At 43.2% G+C, this 23000-nt stretch overlaps 1 protein-coding gene across 3 annotated transcripts in view; it reads right to left on the reverse strand.

Moving 5' to 3' along the window:
• Positions 1 to 334: 334 nt before the first annotated feature.
• Positions 335 to 23000, reverse strand: part of ITGAV (integrin subunit alpha V) — a 101838-nt gene continuing 79172 nt past the window's right edge. For 2 of the 3 annotated variants that reach the window (XM_042465071.1, XM_042465082.1), the window contains 2 exons: positions 22597 to 22719; positions 17965 to 20477 (listed from right to left, as the gene is read on the reverse strand). In XM_042465071.1, the coding sequence (XP_042321005.1) occupies positions 20382 to 20477; positions 22597 to 22719 (219 nt within the window). In that variant the 3' untranslated portion in view covers positions 17965 to 20381. Of the gene's footprint in view, positions 351 to 17964; positions 20478 to 22596; positions 22720 to 23000 lie in introns of those variants that run through there. The other variant, XR_006103675.1, reaches the window with a different exon arrangement.

Consider the following 23000-nt stretch of genomic DNA (forward strand, 5'->3'; position numbering starts at 1 on the left):
GATACCATAGACCATGGTATCCTTCTGGGGCGCCTGGCGGAGGTGGGAATCGGGGGCACTGCGCTCCAGTGGTTCCGATCCTACCTCTCCGGGAGGTCCCAGATGGTGCAGCTGGGAGACGTGCGCTCCGATGAGAGGGCTCTTACATCAGGGGTCCCTCAAGGAGTCATTCTGTCTCCCATGCTTTTTAACATTTACATGAAACCGCTGGGAGAGATCATCCGGAGACATGGGGCGCGGTGTTATCAGTACGCTGATGACCCCCAAATAGTCTTCTATATGTCTCCGACTGATGCAGTGACCGGGATTGGCGTCTCTCCTCTCGTGGCCTGTCTGGAGTCGGTAATGGGCTGGATGAGGGACAACAGACTCAGCCTGAATCCAGAGAAGACGGAAGTACTGGTGATAGGTTCCCCCGGTCCGGGGCTGGCGGTGGTTCCACCCGTTCTGAACGGAATCACGCTTTCCGTGAAGGACTCTGTACGCAGCTTGGGGGTGCTCCTGGACTCGTCGCTTCACCTTACATCTCAGGTGGATGTGACGGTCAGGAGCACCTGTTATCAGCTTCGGCTGATACGCCAGCTGCGTCCCTACCTTGACCGGGGAGACCTTGAAACTGTTGTACACGCCCTGGTAACCTCTCATTTGGATTTCTGCAATGCGCTCTACATGGGGCAACCCTTGTACCATACCCGGAAGCTGCAACTTGTGCAGAATATGGCAGCCCGTCTGGTCACTGGCACTGCCAGGGCCAGTCATATAACACCAGTCCTTAAAGACTTGCATTGGCTGCCTATTCGCTTCCGGGCGCAATACAAGGTGTTGGTAATTACCTATAAAGCCCTAAATGGCTTGGGCCCAGGGTACCTGGAGGACCGCCTCTCTCCGTACAATCCGCCCCACGCACTTCGATCTTCAGGGCAGCTATTGTTAAGAGTTCCAGAGGTGAAATATAATTCCACCTCTAGGAGGGCTTTCTCCATCTCAGCCCCCAACCTCTGGAACGCGCTGCCCTTCGAGCTCCGCTCAGCCACCTCCCTAGCCCAATTCAGGAAGGGGCTAAAAACCCATTTATTCGAACAAGCCTACCCTGACCAGTAATTCTCCCCCCCCCCCATGTCAGCACTGTTTTGCCGACATGTAATTTTTATTATTTTTATTGTATTGTTATTGTATTGTTTTTAACGTATGGTTTTGTTATTTATATTGTTATTTCTTGTTGTTCACCGCCCTGATTTTCAGAAGGGCGGTATATAAATAAAATTTTATTATTATTATTATTATTATTGTCAAAACAAACAAAGCAAGTTTCATGGCACCTGAAAGCCTAACACATTTCATGAGAGCATAAGCTTTCATGTACTGTCTGCAGCCCTGATCAGAGACAGCTAATCAGGTTAGCCATAGTCCCTCAAAGCTTATGCAATAATAAATATGTGCCAAAAGTGTAAAGTGTCACAGGACTGTGAGTTACGTTTGCTGCAACAGATTTATAGGTTTGTGCATGAGCATACAGAGAGAGCCAAGTTATTTTGGCACCTCGGGTAGAAAATCCAACTAGCACCTTCCCCATTTTCTGGCAGAAGGGAAGGAAGGAAGAATGGACAGATGGAAGGAAATAAGGAAGAAAGGCTTTCTGATGTGGCTGCCTCACTCTATCAAACAATGCAGACAAGCACACATACTAACTAAAAAAGGTGACCTACATGCATTTAAGTGTGTATTATTTTCAGGTGTATTAAATGTTGTCCTCAGCTCAGCTCATTTAAGGTGTGGTCTCCAGTCTACAAAACCTTTCACACAACTATTTTGCTCATCGTTACATTGCTATAATAAGGTCTTCTTGTGTTGCAACAGATTAACACATCTGTCCGTCAACTGCATGGCAGACAAATGTTTGCTCAGGGAGAGAGAGACGGCAATTTGTCAGCAAACGGCAGACACTTTTAGTGGTGCAAATGGTTCATTTTGTTATGTCCCCCCAAACCTTGGTAGCCACCAAATGGTGGAAATGATTGAGAAGGCAAATGTTCCTTGGAAGAGCAGTTTATTTAGCAGTCACATTTTTGTAGCCAGGTTGAAGGGGGAAACTGCATTATCAAAAGACAGTGGCTGAAGATTAATTTGCTCACTGTTTCTTTTTATTATTATTTTTAATTTTAGTATTTGTTTTGTGTTTATCCTGTCTTTGCAATTAACAACAAATAAAAAACCCACAAAAGCCCAACCAAACACCAATAAAATCAAATAGACACAATGAAAACCATTAAAATTGTCAAAATGATCAATAATAAATTCACTGGCTGATCAAGTGCCAACTGCTTGAAACATACATTTGTCTGACATCATTGGTGCTACTACTGTTGTTGTTAGAATTATGTTCTGTTGTGAGTTGTTTGCCTTCAAGTAGTTTCTGACTTATGGTGACCCTATCACAGGGTTTTCTTAGCAAGTTTCTTCAGAGGGAGTTTGCCATTGGGTTTTCATGGCCAAGCAGGGCTTTGAACCCTGCTCTCCAGAGTCATAGTCCAATGCTGAAACCACTGCACCATGCTGGCGACTCTTTTCCCAACCGGGGACTGAAGGCCACTTTCAAAAGTTAAAATGATGCAGCTAAAAATTTCACAGCACATGACAGATATATATATATATATATATATATATATATATATAATTATCAAAATTAAAAGCAAAGAGAAACCATTAAAAAGAAGAACAAATATAAACAAGGCAGGAGGCCCTTTTCCTCCGAGCAGTTAGACCTCAAAGGCCGGATGAAACAAATGCCAGCTGCAGATGCTGGCAAAATGTCAGGAATATACTGTTCCAGAACACAGCCACATAGCCTGAAAATCCCACAAGAAACTATGGATTCCAGCCATGAAAGCCTTCAATTTTGCATTCAAAAAGAAGCTTTTCAGCCATCAAAGCCATTCAAAGGCTAGACAGTGGTGGGTATTTGTTTGACATTTATGGAGTGATGCCATAAGTACTTGTGTTGTTCAATCCTTTTTGTCTGACACTTAAAGGTTTAGGATGTGCTGAGCATAAGGCTGAACCTTTAAACCATCTGGCCATTTGCTAGTAACGGTCTTATAAGCAATGTGAAGTTTAACCTCCCCTCCGCTCCCAACTTACCCTCTTTGAGATTCTGGCCTGTTACAGACAGCCAAAATAAAGCTGCTTCGAGTCACAGTGGAGGTTTGGTGTTTCAATGATGCATGTGTCCTAAGAGTCCAGAAGTCGCACCAAAGCCACACTCCATCCCTAAGGACTGGAGCGTGGCTTTGGTATGGCTTCTGGACTCTTAGGACGCATGCATCATTGAAACACCATACCTCCACTGTGACTCGAAGAGCTTTATTTGGCTGTCTGACGGCCTCCTGGATTAGAACTTCTCAAATGCAGCTGTAACTTTAAGGAGGCAACAAATCCTTTCTCACAGCAGACGCTGTTCCTTTTAAGGCTTAGACACTAAAAAAACAGCAGAAATATGGTGCAGTCTGACGTTTTAGGGCATCAGGACATTGAAACAATGCAAATGACTTTGGGCACACCGCCTAGAGATGTGCACATCTGTATCATTTTGATGAATGGTGAGCAATTTTTGCCATATGTTTCCACATGATAGTTTTCTAGGCTAGTTAACAATGTATGACAGGTTGAGTATCCCTTATAAAAAAGGTTTGGAACCAGAAGTGTTTCAGATTTCAGATTTGTTCTCTTCTGTTTTATCATTATGGCAGTCCTGTAAAGTAGGTGAAGTTGAGAAACAGTGACTGTCTCAAAGTCAACCAATAAGGTTCAAGGTGAAATGGGGATTTCACATACAGTATCTACATTACCCATGTATAGCATTTTTATATCACTTTGCCTATGATGGTGCTATCCTATGAAATCCTGGGATCTGTAGTTTGGTGAGTACTTACAATTCTCTGCTAGAGAGCTCTAGAGCACTCTTCTGAACTACAGTTATCAGGAGTAAGTGGCAACTGTAGTTCCAAGTTAGTGCACCATCAAATTACAAATCCCAATGTTCTGTTAAAAGTGGTAGAAAACTGCAGATGCTGCACAGTGTGGATACACTTTGCAGATGTAGTCACTAGCCATCTATCTGACCCACCCATACAAATCTAAGGGAACACTGTAAGAACTGTGGCAGATTGTGAATTCAAACAACAGATCAGGGAGACAAATGACTGTATTTCAACTGTTTGCTTTGTAACATGAAGAAGCCTATGGAGCTTTGAAAACTTGCAACAAGTGACTTGTGCATTTCGGTTGGCCAACAAAAGTATCACGGATGGATTTTTGTTTGTATTTCATCTAGTCTTCCACAACCCCAGCTACCAACATCTTTATATAAATCCGCTGCCATACAGGTGTGGAAGCTGTGGCACAGCTGCGGCGCATTTTAAGTCTCGTAACCCTAACCCTAGAGCTGCATGTGCGCATGCGTTGCTAGAATCGCGGGAAGTTGTAAGTTTTGCCGGCGGATGTTTTGGTTGTAGAAAGTGATAAGGGAAAGTTTGGAATTTAAAGTGTCCCCCTACACACATTCCTGCGCCATTTTCACCTGGGAACGGGCACAGTTCGGCTGCTCCTGGCACAGCTGTGTGGCGGCTCCCCTTTGCCACCAGGCAGGATGGCACAGCCATCCACCAGCACCCCGAAAAAAGGCAGGGGGACGTCTTGGTCTCATGCGGAGACGGCTGACCTCGTAGCTATATGGTCCCAGCCAAACATTCTGCAGAAATTGGAGCAGTCCTACCTGAATGCTGACACATATCAAGAAGTGGAAGAAGCCATGAGAGCCAAGGGCCACAACAGAACTTTGGAGGAGTGTCACAGAAAATGCAAGTCGCTGAAATCTCAATACAAACAATACTGAGATGCCCAGGCCAGAGGTACCAAGAAGGCCACCCCCCTGCCCTTTTACAAGGAGCTGCATGCTTTCATCAAAAGTGATGGAAGCATTAGACCCAACAGACTAGCCACCAGTGGGGAGTGTGTGAGGATCCTGGAGGGCCAGCCAGCCAGAGCGGAGCCTGTGGTGGTGGAGGAGGAGGAAGAGACCCCAGACCTTGAATGTGCCCAAGATCTGTTGATGCCCCCTCAGGGTTAGATGCGCCAGGGCCCCTGGGGGGAAGGGAGGGGGAAATGGGAGAAGGGGAAGATGTGGCCCCAGGGTGGGCACAGGGCAGAGATGACCCTTGTCCCTTGTCATACAGATGAGGAGCAGGAGGAGGAACACCCCGACTCAGGCGATTCCTCCAGCAGCCAGAGACCTCTGGACCCCCACGCCCTGCTCAGACAAATGTCTGCTGGCGCCAGGAGCTCTAGAAGGACTCCACCATCTCGTGCTGGGTCCTCTTCCACAACCAGCAGCTACCGTGACCGCTCACCTGTCTCCCAGGCCAGTGCACCTGCCAGCGATGGCAGTGAGGCTGAAGAGAGTATGCAAGGTAAATCCTATATTTATGTTTATAACTGCATGGCTCAACTGCGCAATTGTGACATGTATCTTTCACTGCTTACTGTGCTGGTATGTTTGCAAGGTTGCTGTGGAATTCGGGTTGTGAGTGTCCCTGGCATGGCCATGCGCCGCATGTGTCCCACATTCCTAAGGCACCCCTCTCTTGCATGTAAATCTCTCCTTTCCCCACGCCCTTAGTTTGAAGCTCTACCCTTTGCCACAGCTTTGAGTGAGAGTTCCTGCATGGCAGAATGGGGTTGGACTAGATGACCCTCAGGGTCTCTGCTAACTGTAGGCTTCTATGACTCTCTGTTTGTATGTCCCATAGTAGGAGGATGAACTGAATCAGAAGAAGAAGAAGGAGAAGACCCACCTCCAGCTAATCTCATAGCTGCCATATCAGCAGAGGAGCGACTTGCCACCAAGAAGTAAAGGGTGCGTCCGTCAGCAGCTACTAGAACTGTGGCGGCTGTGGATCAGCTCAAGGCTTGCTCAGAAGAGCACATGACAGCACTGATGCAGCAGGGGCAGCGAGCCTTTGAGGACAGGGAGAGGGGCAGACAGTCCCGCAGGGATCTCATGGAAAGGGCACTGGGATTTCAAGAGAGGACACTGGAAGTTCAAGTGAGGGGCGTTCAGAACCAGGAGAGAGCAATAGAGAGGTCAGACCAACATCACGAGACCACAGTCCAGGAGCACAGGCGACTCAACACCACCTTGGAAGCGCAGACTGTTCTGATGGGGCAAATGCTGGAGATTATGGGGGGAGGGCAGGGTGGCCCGAGACGCAGAAGGGTACGTAGGGAGCAGGGTGGAAGAGGCAGGGCTGCTGTCTCCAGGGTCGTGGAGGAAGAGGTAGGGCCGCAGGAGCCCCCAGCAAGAGCAATCCCTCCAGCTGAGGAGCAGGGAGTTGCCATGGAGGTGGAACCGGCTCAGCAGCCTCTTGCTGGCCCGTCCTCCAGCCTCTTCAGTGACTCAGTGGCAGTCCCACCACCCACAACTCACCCCCAAAGGCAAAGGGCAACTAGGGGGGCCTGGGATCAAGGGGCAGGGAGCACTGACAAGGCACTAGGTCCCATGATGTGCCATAAAGACATCATTTCGCCTCCCAGGGTATGTGTTCCCTCCCAGCCCTATCTAATCTATTCTACCCTTTTTTTCTATATACAATATTTACAAAAGGAAGGGGGATGGTAAAGGGTGGTGGTGAAGAGGGGATGGCAGAGGGGGCAGGGGAGGGAAGCTGCTTCAGGGAGGGGGAGGCGGTGGTGGGGCGGGCAGCCGGCGGAGGATTTCCTGCAGGGTCTGCTCCATGGAGGACACTCTCTCCACCAGCTTCTCCACCTTGTCCTCCAGGGCAGAGAACCTTCTGTCACTTGCAGGATGACAGAATAGGAGCCCTTTCTGTTGACATAGGCATTCCTCAGCCCCAAGGGTGGTATGATCAGGCAGTGGCACCCGTCCATGAGGCCAACCACTTGTGGGAAGCCGCGCCGACCAAAGGCATCCATAATCTGTGGGGGAAAGGAAGGGAGAGAAACAGAGGAATTGACATGACAACTCTTTTACACGTGCGCAACTGCACCATAGCAAGAACAGCAAATGTACAGTGAGGGGGTGACACTTGACACAGAATATTACAGAGCTGCCAAAGATTAAAGGGAAGGTGGTGTGGCTGTCCCTACCTCACGTGCGTTCCCCAGGTACACGGTCCGTGACAGCAGCAGCTTCTCCATGGCCAGGGCAAATTCCCCCACGATCTCCCCCACGGTGGCAACGCCAGTCCCAAACAGCGCTGCAGTCACAATATAGCTGGACTTGTGTGCCAGTGAAAAGACACCAATGGCCACTCTCTTCTCCACCGGGGTGGCTTTCCTCATCACTGTGTCTGACTTCTACAGTTCTGGGCGCAGGATGCCCACAAGCCTGTGGAAGAGGGCACGGGGCATTCGGAAGAAATGCCTCCATTGCTCGTCAGACCATATGGTTGAGACAAAGTTGTCCCACAAGTCTTGCGATGCAGGGACCTTCCAGCATCGGCGGAGGCATGCCACTCTGGCCAGGGCCATGGCACCGCCAACAGCAGCCTGATGAAGCGCTATGGCAGCCACTGCCATTCGCTATTCTGTGTCATCATCATCATCACTGCTGCTGTCATCCAAGTCTACAGCTGTTATGGTGGTGGATGATGGGACCTCCATTGCAGCGGCAATGAAGGCGGAAGGGGTGGAGGGGGCAGAGGAGGTGGAGAAGACGGCGGTGGCACCGGCAACAGCTGTGGCTGTGGATTGCAGCTTCAAGAAGACCACAGGGAACAAAGGAGAGGAGGCATCCATGATGCCAGTGGTGGCACTCGCAATGCGCAAGCGGGCAAGGATGCCAACATCAGCTGATCACCAGCTGGCAGGAGGCCACCTTTGTTCTTGGGTAGGGCGGGGAAAAAAGTTTAAAGGGGCCTGGGCGCTTTAAATGTGCACATGCGCACTTCGCAGCCGGCAAAAAGGAAATTGCCGGCCGGTGCTGAACTGCCGCAGCTGCGCACTTCTCATGTGGCAAAAGAAAAAAAAAGCTGCCGTTTTGGCCGCCCGTGCGGAAGCTGCCTCTTTTTTTGCGGCGTCCTCCGAGGCGGCGGTATGAAAGCTACAGGTCAGAAACAGCCCCAGGTGAGGTGTCTTCACTGCCCCCCGTGTGGAAGCCCCAACACCTGAAGCACGCCCCCGGGGCGGGCCATCTGGAGGCTCCGTATTCAGCAGAATACAGTACACCTCCAAGACGTCTTCCCCTGACCGTCTGTATCCCGCCATAGTCTTTTACAGGAAAGCCTACTCAAGGTTTTGTTTTTGTGGGTAGTACTACAAAACCCGAGTTTGTGCAATATTGACAAACATTTTGTAGCTGAAAGAATTCAAAGATATAGCTATGTTAGTCTGTAGAATCAGCCTGCAGAGAGATCTTGTAGCACCTTTGAGACTAACTAAAGAAAGAAGTTGGCAACATGAGCATCCATAGACGTAAGTCTACCTCCTCAGATGCACTGGACCAAATGCATCTGAGGAAGTAGACTTAAGTCTACAAAAGCTCATGCTGCCAACTTCTTTCTTTAGTTAGTCTCAAATGTGCTACAAGATCTTTCTAAATCTTGTAACTGGATTATAATGTGTAGATTTAGCCCTCAGTATAGTTGCATTGTGATTGGGCCAGTCTCTCCTCCTCCCATACATTAAAAATCTACTCTCCAGTTTGATTTGCATTTACTAACCTAATGTAAGATTAGATCCAGGTACTCCCACACTTGACAGATGCAAATCTGGATAAAACCACAAGACTGAAACTCTTGTGTTTTCAGTATGAAACCCATTAAATAAATCTCAGTAACAGGAGTATGACAGGAATTTATTCAACATTTTTTTTAAAAAAATCAGCATTAGTTACACTACTATTTACAGTAAAAAGACTCCTTAATTCATTCATCTAATCAAATAAAAATATATTTGACTTTCTTTTCCAAAATAGTAACAGAAAAGTTTTAACATCCATTTATTTGTGGCATTTAGGAAAAACCAGTTTTTAGAAAGATAAGTTACAATCTTTAAGCAGCTGGTATGGATTCTTGATGATTGCTAGAACTCCAGCGAAGATATTTATTGCCAACTGTTAAAAGATGATCCAGGCTTACAGTGCAAGTGTTGGTGGATGTTGCTTATACATAACTTATTTTCCAGAGTAGTAACAGTCTGAACATACAAAATCAAACTCAATGACAAGTCTGATCTTTCATTATATTCTAAGAAAACAGAACATGCTTTATTTTGTAAAGGGCACAGAAAACCTCAGTCAAAATGAATGATCTGAAAATGTTCAGGATATATCTGCTAGAGAATTAAGGGATTTAATAGCCATTACATTTCTTAAAGGCACTTTGAAAATGACAGTTCTGAGGGAAAGAACAAAGGATTGGAGGGAGAAAATTCTTTAAAACAGCACTATAGATTACAGGTTTCTTTAGGGCAGCCCTGACAGTTAATCCATGTATTCCATTCATACATGGTACAATCTCACATACAGAAATAGATTGGGAGACATCCGCAGCTTTTGAGACATTTCATGAAGCAGAAGGATGTCTAATGTATGAAGCCATCATGAAATAGGTCACAGGTTATCAGTTATCAAAAAGTTTGCATTATATGGATGGATGGTGATGGGAGGGATACGAGAGGATTCCAATAATGTATAGCAGTCAATGTTGCCAAACTGTATGTGTAAACAATGTCATAGGTGTAACAAACAAGCATGGCTTGTGCATACAAAAGCAACCACAAAAGAAACCCCACATTAGGACACTCTTAAATAAAGTACACATTCCAAATACTGAAGACCACAAACTTAGGCTGGTATGTAAAGATGAGCTAGACTGTTCATGAAGAATCATAAGCTTCTTTTGTTACTTATATGAGGGCCTAATCATACAAGAGACATTCCTCCAGCTCAGCATTTCTTGCAACATCTCAGAATTAATTCCCAAGACTGAAAAGTCTTTTGTTGTCCAAAATTTGGGGTGGGTGGGTGGGTGGGTTGATGTTTAAAAAACAAAACTCCAAAACAAGTAGCCTTAGGAACCCAGAGCTGGTTTGAAAAGTCACTTTTAATGTTAGAGATCTGTGTCCAAATGAAGTAAAAAAAAATAATCTGGTTTAATTATGAGTTAATATATGCCAAAATGCAGTGGCACATCATTTACAAAGGACAATACATTTATGGGAACGTATACTTGACACAATAGTACCAAAGAGATATGAGCTTAATTACACTACTGTCACAATACTGCTTCCCAAAGCTCTCAAGTTAAATTAAAGTGTTAGCAGCTGGCAAAATTTATGGCACTGCTTCCCTCCGTGTGGGTAATCTGGAGCAGTTACAGAGACACAGAGATAGCTTTTACAAATGAGAAAGCTCCATGAAAATCAGGAGATTTACATCAGAGTAAACATTCTTAGGGTTGCACTTTCAATTTAGTGTTGACTTAACAGAAGTTGGCCTCTGAGAAATATATGCTGCATACTAGATTAGTGAACATGAGAAGGCTATACCATATTTCATGCTTTTCCTGGGCTTTGCTTTGGCATTTCATGGCATACCAACAGTCATAAACAGGAGGGTTCAAGTAATACATTGTAAGAGGAGGGTTCAAGTAATACATTGGGTCAGGGCCTGGAGAGACAAGAGGGGACCTATTAATTTCTGATGGCCCCCTCTCTCAAAAAACAAAACAACCCCCTCAAACAAAAAACCAAAACCCTTCACAGTTCCCATCCTGTTGTGTTATTTTACAATAACTGTAGCTTTTCAGGTATTTTCTCAGCTTTTTACCAGCATCTGTCTACTTTTGCTATGAAGTGAACAGATCATTTCACCCTGTGAAATGGGGTGTATTCGCCAATTTCTGAATTCTCATTGTGATCATAGCTCACATTGACATTGTAACCAGGAAGGCAACCATTTCATCACATCACACACTATGTCTTTCAGGTCCAAATATGATGAGTTCTTTTTTAAAATGACCCATTTAGAATGTATCTTCACAAATCAGGATGACAGAAACATCCGTACCATCAGTACATAAAACAAATTCAGAATTGCTGAATTTATTAGCCAACTCTAAACTTTGTGAGATATTTCCAAATGTTTGTGTTCATTTAAGAATACTGTTGACAATTCCAGCTACAGCAGCATCAGCAGAAAGATCTTTTTAGTAAACTCGAGCAGATCAAAAACATTTTGAAGGTCTACCATGTCTCAAACCTGATTTGCTAATTTAACAAGATTAAGTACTGAATCAAGCATTGTCAGAGAAATTGATTTTCATAGTGTTATTTGAATCTTTGCAGGGGGGGGGAAAGCCAGCGAAATGTATTTCATTAGCTGATTAGGCCTTTTGTTGCTTTGCATAAACTATATTATTATCTGGTCATTCTGGAACAGTAAGAATAAAGCATTTATGAAAGTTTACCAGTGGTCATGTTCAGGTAGCCTGAAATTAACCATCATGTTCAATTATGCTTTGATAATCATACACTAAAAGCCATCTACTTTGTTCATATTGTATCATAACCATATTTTTCTGCAGGGGAAACACTCCAGCTTTATAATTTCGTGTGACACCATTACCATCCTCACACCTGGGCCCAAAAAGCAGTCTTGTTCTACCTTGCAAAATTTCTCAGAGGCCCTGGTCATCACACAAGATTCTTGCCTACCACTAGTACAGAATATTCTGCAGAAGAGGAGGAGGAAAGGCAACTGGAAGAAATTGATTTACAGTAAAAATAAATATTTTTATTGTATAAAAATATCCAGAGGACTTTTGGGGGCATGGGAGAGGGGCTTAAAGTGCAGTAACTTGCCCTCTAAGGCACAGAACAACTTGCTAGAGTGAAGTTATGCATATGTGTTCAACATCATTGTCAGCCTACACAATCAAAACATATCACATTCTGGACAATACAAAAAAGAGCTTTCTAACAGAAATATGTTTTTATTTTAAACCAGCTCTGGACATTAATTACCAGCTGATGTAGTTCATACATTCAGCATTCCCTCATGTTTGCTCACACATGGATATGCCACATTCAGTCCACTCATGCAACATCAGTGTCAGATTATGGCTTCATAATGCTTTTTAAATTGCTGCCATAGCTCAAATAGGGTGAATGTTTTTGCAAAATCTCAAATATAAGTGCTTGGAGATTTTTGTGTGGTTTTTTAAATGGATTTGCTGTGACACTGAACAATGAACCTGTGTGTGCAAATCATCCTTAAGTGACTGGAAGTTATGCATATCTGCCCTCTCCATGGGATAGAAGAACATCCCTGGAGAGTTATGGGATCAGGCTGTGAGGACTGATGATTGATGATAATTTGGCAAGCAATTAATTAAAACCGGTTATAAAAGATGCATTGTGCTGGACTTCTTTGGTGAAAAACAAAAAGAAAACAGAGACCAGACCCCCTGTCCCACTCACGGATTCAATTCCAAGGACATTACATTTTGCTAAAATCAAAGGGAATTTAATTATCTCGGTACCTCTCAGATTATGTTATGAAACCATGATGCTCCAAAAGTCAAGGGCAACCTCATTCTCTACAGATGGACAGCACCTATATCTTGTTGTTGCTGTTGTTGTATGCCTTCATGTCTTTTTTGATTTATGGCAACCCTATCATGGGGTTTTCTGAGGTGTGTGCCGTGCCCGAGGTCACTCAGTGGGTTTCCATGGCTGAGCAGGGATTCAGACCCTGGTCTCTAGAGTCTAGTTCAATGCTCAAATCATTATACTATGCTGGCTCCTGCACCTGCCACATCTACAATATAGGAACTAAGAAGAAGGTTACCAGAGGATATTTTAATGAAGAAACCCCTTTTTCTGTGCTGCAACCTAATTAACTGCTTAGAGATTTACGGCATACTAGAAATCCAAAGGGGGAATCATAAAACCACAGCAGCTCAGGGAATACAGTTTCTTATTTATGTACTTATTTATTTTTCAAAACTATCACTATGGTCTGTGCAATATAGTGTTTTCAGAATGCTTCAAAACCCAACAAAACTAGCTTAACTGGCCATCAAGGCATACATTTCATGCAATGGCCTGCATAATTGCTTTTCAGAAAGCTGATAAAAATCATACTGTTTTGCTGAGCTGCTACAGATTAAGGGCACTCTTCAATTTTAGAAGATTGCCATGTGTCTGTGTTGTTATTATTAGTTTTGTATGACATTATATTTAATTGTGTTTCTAGTTTTAACATAAATTACTCTAAGTACTGAGATGAAGGACACTTCTGAAATGCGTTAAAATAAATAAACAACCCACTGTGAGAATAGCTCCCTCACAATGCTCTGTCTTTGGCAAACTACCACCTGTATATAGTTCATTTGATCACTGGGGAATGATTTATTAGCCAAAAAACTAGTCTAGCACAGACGACTGATTACATCATGCCTCTCAGATTACAAAACATTTCTCATCCACCATATTATCACTCAGAATTAAAAACATGGTGTGGTAACATTTACTACTTTTAGGTGTTAATACACTTTTTGTTGGCTTCCTAAACTTTGCTGTTTTCAAGAACTTAAAAAGACTAGACATTGAATTCTTGCAGAGGGGCTGACACAAACACCCTCATTTACTGAAAATGTATGAAGGCTTTACACAGTCATGTGGAAGTAAATTTTAAATTGCAGATCCTCATCATGACAGTTTCCACAGTCAACCCTTCATTTCCTAAATACAAGCAGCTGTATTGATCCATATCAACAAACAAGTTCCAGCAGTTTTTAATTTCCATCAGAAACAAGTTTTTAGTCAAGCGAATGGATTTTAATTGTTCATGCAAAATAAAAACATCCCCCAAATATTCTGCATGACAACAAGGACTACCCACAGCAACCAATTTCCTTGGGGGAATGCAATTCTGTTTAGTTACCATAAAGACAGCTGCTAAGGTTAAAGGGAACATGGAGGGAGTGGGGTAACAGATAATGTTGTTGCTCCAGCTAATCACACCCATGAGCCCTGATCCTACTGCATCACCAGGAAGTGGTTCACAAACTTGGGCCTTACAGGTGTTTGGGGCTTCAGCTCCCAGAATTCCTGATGGCTGGAAAAGGTTGGGGCTTCTGTGAACAACTCCTGAATACCTGGTGGAGTAAAGTTTGGGAACTATTGTACTAGGGTGCCAATGTTGCACTTTGCCACTTTGCCACCCAATGCTAGCTCAACTTCTTGTTGCCTACAAAACTTTTACATGAGTCAACAGTGCGATGCGGCAGCTAAAAAGACCAATGCAATTTTAGGCTGCATCAATAAAAGTATAGTGTCTAGATCAAGAGAAGTAATAGTGCCACTGTATTCTGCTCTGGTCAGGCACCACCTGGAATATTGTGTCCAGTTCTGGGCACCACAATTCAAAAAGGACATTGAGAAACTGGAGTGAATCCAGAGGAGGGCGACTAAAATGGCGAAAGGTCTGGAAACCATGCCCTATGAGGAACGACTCAGGGAGCTGGGGATGTTTAGCCTGGAGAAGAGAAGGTTAAGAGGTGACATGAAAGCCCTGTTTAAATATTTGAAGGGATGTCATATTGAGGAGGGAGCAAGCTTGTTTTCTGATGCTCCAGAGACTAGGACCCGGAGCAATGGATGCAAGCTGCAGGAAAAGAGATTCCACCTCAACATTAGGAGGAACTTCCGGACAGTAAGGGCTGTTCGACAGTGGAACAAACTCCCTCGGAGTGTGGTGGAGTCTCCTTCCTTGGAGGTCTTTAAGCAGAGGCTGGATGGCTATCTGTTGGGGATGTTTTGATTTGGATTTCCTGCATGGCAGGGGGTTGGACTGGATGGCCCTTGTGGTCTCTTCCAACTATGATTCTACTCTCTCAACCATGTGTTTGGCTGCTGTGAAACAGCACTGTGTACATATTAAAATATGCACATGGAGGTTCCTCTATTCAAGGAATAATCTTGCACCAATCATGATGTTATCTGGCCCGGAGGAGTCCTCTGTGCCTACATCTGTACACACATAGCACCTGTTCACATAAGCTGTCCAAATATGTGAAATCTATTACAAAATGCAGGCTCTTCCTTGTTGTGTTTTCTCTGGTTGGCATGGTCAAGAAATGGGACTGAACTTTTCAAGTATATTATCTGATTTCAATACAGTATTTTAAATTTTGGGATGTGGATTTTCAGATGTGGATTATGTATTTTATTTTATATTTAACTTGCAATATTCTGAAAGCCTATTGGTATTGCACAATATGGATTGGGTTCTACCCTGTACAAATACATTTAAATATGTTCTTTCTATGAAATTATTAAGATAAAAGACTTAGTATATTTCATTTCACCGATTTTGTGCCTTTCTCCTTAAAAAAGAATATTTACATCTTGATTGCTGGGAAGATGTAAAAAAAAGTCATTTAAAAGAGAAGGTTACTATTTACATAGGATTAGACAGTGGTTTAGATGGAAACACATATAGTGTGAATGTGGCATATAAAAACCAGTTAATTTAGGATGCAAAGTTACAAAGTCTATTGCTTTTTGTAGCTGGAAGTTTATATCTACGAAACAGGCTCTTTTTGCATGGCATTTACAGGGAAAAAGTGCTACTTGCAGCCACATAGAAGCAAAGAGATTTGCATATTTCATGTGCTCTCAATGTCAAGTGACAACTGGCTTGAGTGAAAGGAAGAACCATCACAGGTTGGACAGCACATTATATCACTCCAAACCCAATGTTGATCCATAATGATTATTCATACTGTCAGTTGTTAGTCATTAAATAATCAATAACACAATAATTAATAACACAACATCACATTGTGTAAGTGAATATGTACACTAGGCACAAGTTAAAATTCCAGCCAGGACTGGGGGTGGGGTGGGGTGGGGTGGGGGCATTTTCTTTTACTATAATTCTCAGAATCTCCCAGCCAGCTATGTGATTCTGGGAGTTGTAGTCCAATAACATAATTTTGCCAATCTCTAATTCCATCTCAGACTGGCTGTGTTTCCCTCATATAAATACAGAAGTATATTTGGAAACTCAGTTTCCCACTGATAGCCACATAATTTTGGTAAGCCGGCTAACATAAATTTTGGCACCTCATCTATTTGTCTGGCTTACATTAGTTTTTATAGCCTCCATGCACAGTTGTTTTATTTCTGTACAAATAATGTACCCTTACAGTCTCCCCATAAATAGCCATATTACAACTGGATGAAAAGTCAAGAGTACCTAAAACTAAACCTTTGAGTGCAGATATTACAATCAGCTTCTAGGGCTTGATTTCGATGTGCGCTCTCTCTGTCTCTTTCTCTCCCCCTCTCTCTTTCTTATCTACACAATTCAAATGCTCCTCATTCGATCCATAATCTCTGCAGGAAAAGGATTCATGGTTTTTATCATAGTATGCACAAAGATGAACATTGGGCACATTTTTGGCAGATGGAGAGCAAATAGATGCTCAAGAAAAGTGAAGACAACTAAGCGTAGTTGAGAATGTATAAAAATCCACAGCCATTCACATTATACACTTATACTCTCTCTCTCTTTCTTCTTCTTCTCTTTTGCTGCCACCCTAGCTACTCTACACAAAATCAGAATTTGTTAATTCTGGCTAGACTCATCTACTGAAGTTTAAAGTTCCTTAGACAGAGCAAATCCTGACAAGGATACCAGAAAAAATAAGGCTACATTCCAAAACCTTGGAAATCAATGGTAGAACTTCTATAATATTGAGGTTATGCAGCAATCCCTATGGTTCTCTTTGTTGGCAGTAATCAAATGGGCTACATAGTTGTTCAGGAAGATTATGTTTCTTTGTTTGCTCCATTACTCTTTCAGCTTATGAGGATCTTTAAGACTTTCTGTCCAAACATCACAGCAGTTCTGCCTGAGTCTATATTTTGATGGCATTAGTTAATATCCTAATATAGGAGTCACAGAGTGGAAACAATATGCATTCACGAACTCTAGCATTCCATTTATCTCTTCACAGGATTACACTGAAAACTATATAACTATCTCACTACCTGGCTATCAGGGCTTGGGAAAAGACCTGTACAGTAACTTTCTCCCAGCAAGCATGCTCTTTAACATTTACATGAAACCGCTGGGAGAGATCATCCGGAGGCATGGGGCGCGGGGTTATCAGTACGCTGATGACACCCAAATAATTTTCTCTATGTCTCCGACTGGTGCAGTGACCGGGGATGGCATCTCTCCTCTCATGGCCTGTCTGGAGTCGGTAATGGGCTGGATGAGGGAAAACAGACTCAGCTTGAATCCAGAGAAAACGGAAGTACTTGTGATAGGCTCTCCTGGCCCAGGGATGGCGGTTGTTCCACCTGTCCTGAATGGGGTCATGCTTCCCGTGAAGGACTCTGTACGCAGTCTGGGGGTGCTCCTTGACTCGTCGCTCCACCTTACATCTCAGGTGGATGCGGCGGTCAGGAGCATGTTATCAGCTTTGGCTGATACGCCAGCTGCGTCCCTACCTGGGCCGGGGGGGCCTAGAAACAGTGGTACACGCTCTGGTAACCTCTCAGTTGGATTTCTGCAATGCGCTCTACATGGGGCAACGCTTGTACCATACCCGGAAGCTGCAATTAGTGCAAAATATGGCAGCAAGACTGGTCACTAACATACCTAGGACCAGTCATATAACACCAGTCTTAAAAGACCTACATTGGCTGCCTATTCGCTTCTGGGCGCAATACAAGGTGTTGGTTATAACCTATAAAGCCCTAAATGGCTTGGGCCCAGAGTACTTAAAGGACCGCCTCTCTCCGTACAATCCGCCCCGCACACTCAGGTCCACCGGGCAGCATCTGTTAAGAGTTCCAGAGACTAGATTGGTTAATACCACCAGAAGGGCCTTTTCCACCTCGGCCCCGACCCTCTGGAACTCGCTGCCCATTGAGCTCTGTTCAGCAACCTCCCTGGCCCAATTTAAGAAGGGGCTGAAAACGTTCTTCTTCAAGCAGGCTTACCCCTGATTTCTTGCCCTGAGAGCCCCCTCTCCCCTCCCCTCTGTTAGTAGTTTGTGTTTTGGCACATGTTCTTTTATTGTTTTAATTGCATTGTTTTTAATCTATATTGGCTGTATATTATTATTGTTGTTAACCACCCTGATGTTTCGAAGGGCGGTATATAAATAAAGTTTTTATTATTTATTTATTTTATTATGGAAGTTGTAGTCTTAAAAAGAAAGAGCTCCAAGCTCTGTTAGAGCGGTAAATGGGTGGAGTTTTATTACTCTGCATCATTTCCTAATACACTTGTCCCTCAGCATTCACAGTCTTGCCATTCGTGTCCATTGATCTTTCGCAAATGGCAAGCACTGAGGGACAATGGTGCACATGCCCGCAGTGCACACGCAGGGCTGCACATGGAAGATCGAGCAGCCATTCAACCCAATGGGGCTTGATTGATTTTTTGTTTTCACCAGGAATTAATACTCAGAATGGATCCCCCATGAAAAGAGAGGGGCGACTGTACTTTCCAGGATTACAACTTCATCTCATACAGTAGCATCACTGGGGGTTGAGGACTACACTGGGTGACACCACCAAAGGGGATGACAACCGCTAAGTGTTCCCCCACCACCTTGCTGGGTGCCATGGTACACAGCAGAGAGGTGGTGGACCCAACGTCCCCAGTCCCCGCCTTGCAAGGCTGGTCCATTTCCAAGCCTCGCAGGGCAGGGAGGAAAAGGGCCCAGTGTCCCCAGTCCCTGTCCAGCTTTACTCTAGAGTAAAGGCGTGCGGAGCAGGGACAAGAAGGGCACCAGACCTGCCCCATGCACAACTCTGCCCCCAAGCATTGCCCCCAAAGCCCCATCCCCCACACCGCATGACACCCCAGTTCGGAACGCCACTGACCTCTTTGAAGCATCTTTTTCTTCCCTCCTATTCTAGGGGGCCCAATCCATGGCTCTTTGACTTCTCAAAGCCCCAGGTCCCCACTGCATTCCCACATGAGTAAAAAGCCTTCAAAAACTGCCCAAGGACATTTTCAGAGCCAGAGAGGGCTGCAGATACAAAGTAAAAAATTCAAGTGCTACCACTACATTTATGTAGGTTCTTGTGATTCAGTTTTAAAACATGAATTCTGAAAATCAAGCAGAACATATACAAAGTAAGCAAATATACTTAATTTGAATAAATTATTCTGAATGCATAATTTGGGCTACCTTGAAAAGACTGAATTTTCTTAAATGCAAAATACCTATGAGAGATTGGAAAAGGTAACAGATAGTGGTTGTGTGAACCAATCAGTCCCCTGATGCCATGCAAACCTGGTAGCCAGTGTCTTTAAAAGAAGCTGATGAGTTCCATAATAATCTGGAAAATGCAGTACAGCTTCTGCATTAAAGATTCAAGGAAGTTGGCATTGACTTTCTAAATGCAGATTTAGAAAGCCTTATTACAGATAAAATACATAGTACAACTCTGCATCAGTGGGACTAATATCCATAGTTTCACTTACCTGCAGTGAAGCCCCGGCTCGGGGTTGGCAGGCAGGTGGCCTTGTGGGGCTGGTGAGGGAAGGGAAAGGAAAGGCAGGGCAGCTGGGCTCAGTTTGCCCTGTCTCCAACTTGGCACAGGTCTCCCACCTCTGGGTGGCTAACAGTCACCCAGTGACACCACCTTAGAAGATGCACCATCTTCTACCTACCCCTGCCATTGACGGCCCATGGAGAAGCCACACTATGCCAAAACCTGGTAAAGTCTGCCAGCCTCTCTTATTATTTTCTCATTTTAAAAAACAGTGTTTGCTATTCCATGGTTTCACATATCCATGGAAAGTCCACGAATGTATCCTTCATGGGTACAGGGTCGTACTGTAGCCCTCTTCCAGGAGGGACTCTTCAACAAAGACACAACTGAAGGAGATCTGTACTTCACAGAACTGGCGATCATTTTGGGAAAGTCTAGTTGGAAAGTTCAATTGTAGGTCTTCAACTAGTGTCCATGTATTCCTTAAACAGATGCAATTTCTTTAGTCTGGAAACTCTGTAGCAGTTCAAGTTGGACCGATCAACAAAGTAAGAAATGCCACCTTTGCTTCTTAAGCCAGATAAGCAAAACTGTGGCACTAAAATGCGTTCTTCAGTGCATGTTATTAGTCATATTTGTGAACATGAGTAATATGTGGGAAGCTAAAATATATTGCTATCATTTTGGAGTTAATTTCAGACTATTGTCAATGCCAAAAGATATCTACAGTGTTGAACTGGACTGGCTGTCCCTCAAGGAAGAAAATACACATATTCAAAGGAAGATGTTGATCATTCTAAATCTTTTGGTGAATGACACAGCTAAAACACTGCTTAAGCTTCTGATGTCCCTTCCCCATTTTCATGAGGCTGCAGCTGTTCCCTTTCTTGTTCTTCTTGAGGCGGTCGGACACGTTTAAAGAAGCCCACCTGAATAAAAGAGAGAGAGAGAGAGAGAGAGAGAGAGAGAGAATGTGAAGGAGAGGAGGCAACTGCACATACTGGGAACAAGCAACACCTTCAAAACAGTATGCAAATTTTCACTCAGTTCTTTCTCAAAGGAAGCAATGATAATTTTAGCAATTTTCTTCCTGATTTGATAAAATCTCAAAATCCACACAATTTTGAAAGCCTATTCACAATTCAAAACTTACTGTGAGCAAAATTCAGATGTGTTTGTTTTGCACAGAAAATACAGTTGTCCTTTCCGATTCATGGGGGATCCGTTCCAGACCCCCCCCCCCCCCCAGGGAATCGGGAAAATCATCAATATTGGAGCCCCATTGGCTTGGGTTCAGCTTACTTGCGGGAATGCCTCCTCCCATATAATCCTTCCTGCACACTCAGGTCCTCTGGGAGCAATTTATTGCAGCCAAAGAAGACTAGGTTGGCTGCAACTTCCCAGAGGACCTTTTCAGCTGCCGCTCCAAATATTTGGCATGACCTGCCTGAGGAGATCTATCACATTACATCTTTATATGCCTTTAAAAAGGCAATTAAGAGGGATCTCTTCAGGCAGGCCTTCCCAGACTAACCTTCTACCAGATTGGGATAGTCTTGTCCACCCCAATTAGCCCGCTCCTATTGCCATTTTTAACTGTTTTAACTTTCTGCTTGTTTAATGGATAGTTTTATTGTGATGAGGTAGGGTTGGAGGATTGGGGGCTTATGGGAATGTTTTTGATTATATATTGTATTTGAACGCTGCTGTTACCCACATCGATCCATAGGGAGAGGCGGGATATAAATAAATATTTATTATTATTATTATTATTGTTGTTGTTGTTGATTACAATGGGGGTGCACTCCTGTGCACGTGCCATTATGTCCCTCCCAGTTTGCCGTTCACAAAAGACTGAAGGATGCGAACAGTAAGACCACGCATCAGGAGGGATGACTATTGTATTTTCTGCATAGAAATATTATTTTCTATAGAGAAATGGCTCATGGACCAGTACTGGTCCAGCTAACACCACTTTTGAGTAGCACAGCACTAAAGGGTGGAAAAAATTATACAAGAAAAGATGTGCAAATTTGTTTGATTTGCGTGAGTGATACATGTTCCAAAATTATGTTTTTTCCAACAAACTGGATTGAAACTAGTTATGAGGGTGACCTGAAAAACAGTATTAAACTTACAATAAACAAGTTTAATAAATAAACAAATATATAAAATTGTTAGAAATAATTTATTTTAATCAGCTGAAGCCAGTGTTCCCATAGCCAATAGCTATGGAAATTTCAAAGACTGTAGCAAGTTTTTATCTCAGTCCATTTCAGTTTCTTATTTAATGTTTAAATTAAATTGCCATAAAAAATATTTGCAAATCCATTATGTTTCATGTTTTAACTGCATTTGTACCTTTACAACATATTAAGTACTCTACAATGCTGGCTTTGATTTCATAAGTGGTCCACATATAGTTTTATTTTTACTACTGTAATATTTTAGGATTTTTAACTTTTAAATTATCTTTTAAATTGTATTTTCCTCTTTTAAGCATTTTAATACTCTACTAGTTTAATTCTATTTCATTGCCCACTTTTGCATGTTGTTAACTGTATTGTTTTTTCATTTGTAAGCCACTTTGTATCCCAATTTTGTGATATAAACAACAACAACAACAACAACAACAATGTGTTTCTGTGTATCTAGACTGTAATAAATGCATTACTATTATTGAGTCACATATAATGCAACTCTACACATATATACTTAGAAGCAAGCTTTCATAGAGTTGCTTAGATTCACACCCAAGTAAGTACCTGCAAGGCTTCCGCAGCCCTCTGAAAAATTGCTAGGTAAAAAGAGACATCAAACAAACATCTCCATCAATCCATTTTGTCAGAGCCATAATCCACTATCTTTGAATAACACTTAGTACTGTATTTTTATGTATTGCTTTTTATTACTGATGCAGGTGTTTGACCATAATAAAGTTCTATCTATCTATCTATCTATCTATCTATCTATCTATCTTTGAAAAACACTTAGTACTGTATTAGCATTTTAAAAAATGCTCCAGGATTAATTAAAAACATCACTTACCTTGTGCATTATAAAGACAAGAAGTGCTAAAAGTGATAATCCTGCTAGGACAGCTAGTATAATCACCCATACTTGCACTGTCATGGGAGCTGGCTGAATGCCCCACAAGATATTTGTTGTTACCTAAAGGGTAAAAATAAACAAGGATAAAATGTTTTATAGAACAATACAGGATGTATTAAGGTTGTAATTTGGAAATACATAATGATTCAATGCAAGATTGGGGAGAGGGTCTCATGGCATGTTCGCACATGATGGGAAAGCTATGGTTTGGACTACAACTCCTTGACTGTTGCTGACTATGCTGGCTAGGGGGATTCTGGAAGTTGTAGCCCCAAAAGTATCATTCGTAAGTTGTAGATACCGAAAGGCTCAAACAAAGACTGAATAATAAAATGGATGGG

The sequence above is a fragment of the Sceloporus undulatus genome, chromosome 1 (genome assembly GCF_019175285.1).
Source record: "Sceloporus undulatus isolate JIND9_A2432 ecotype Alabama chromosome 1, SceUnd_v1.1, whole genome shotgun sequence".
Classification (NCBI taxonomy): Eukaryota; Metazoa; Chordata; class Lepidosauria; order Squamata; family Phrynosomatidae; genus Sceloporus; species Sceloporus undulatus.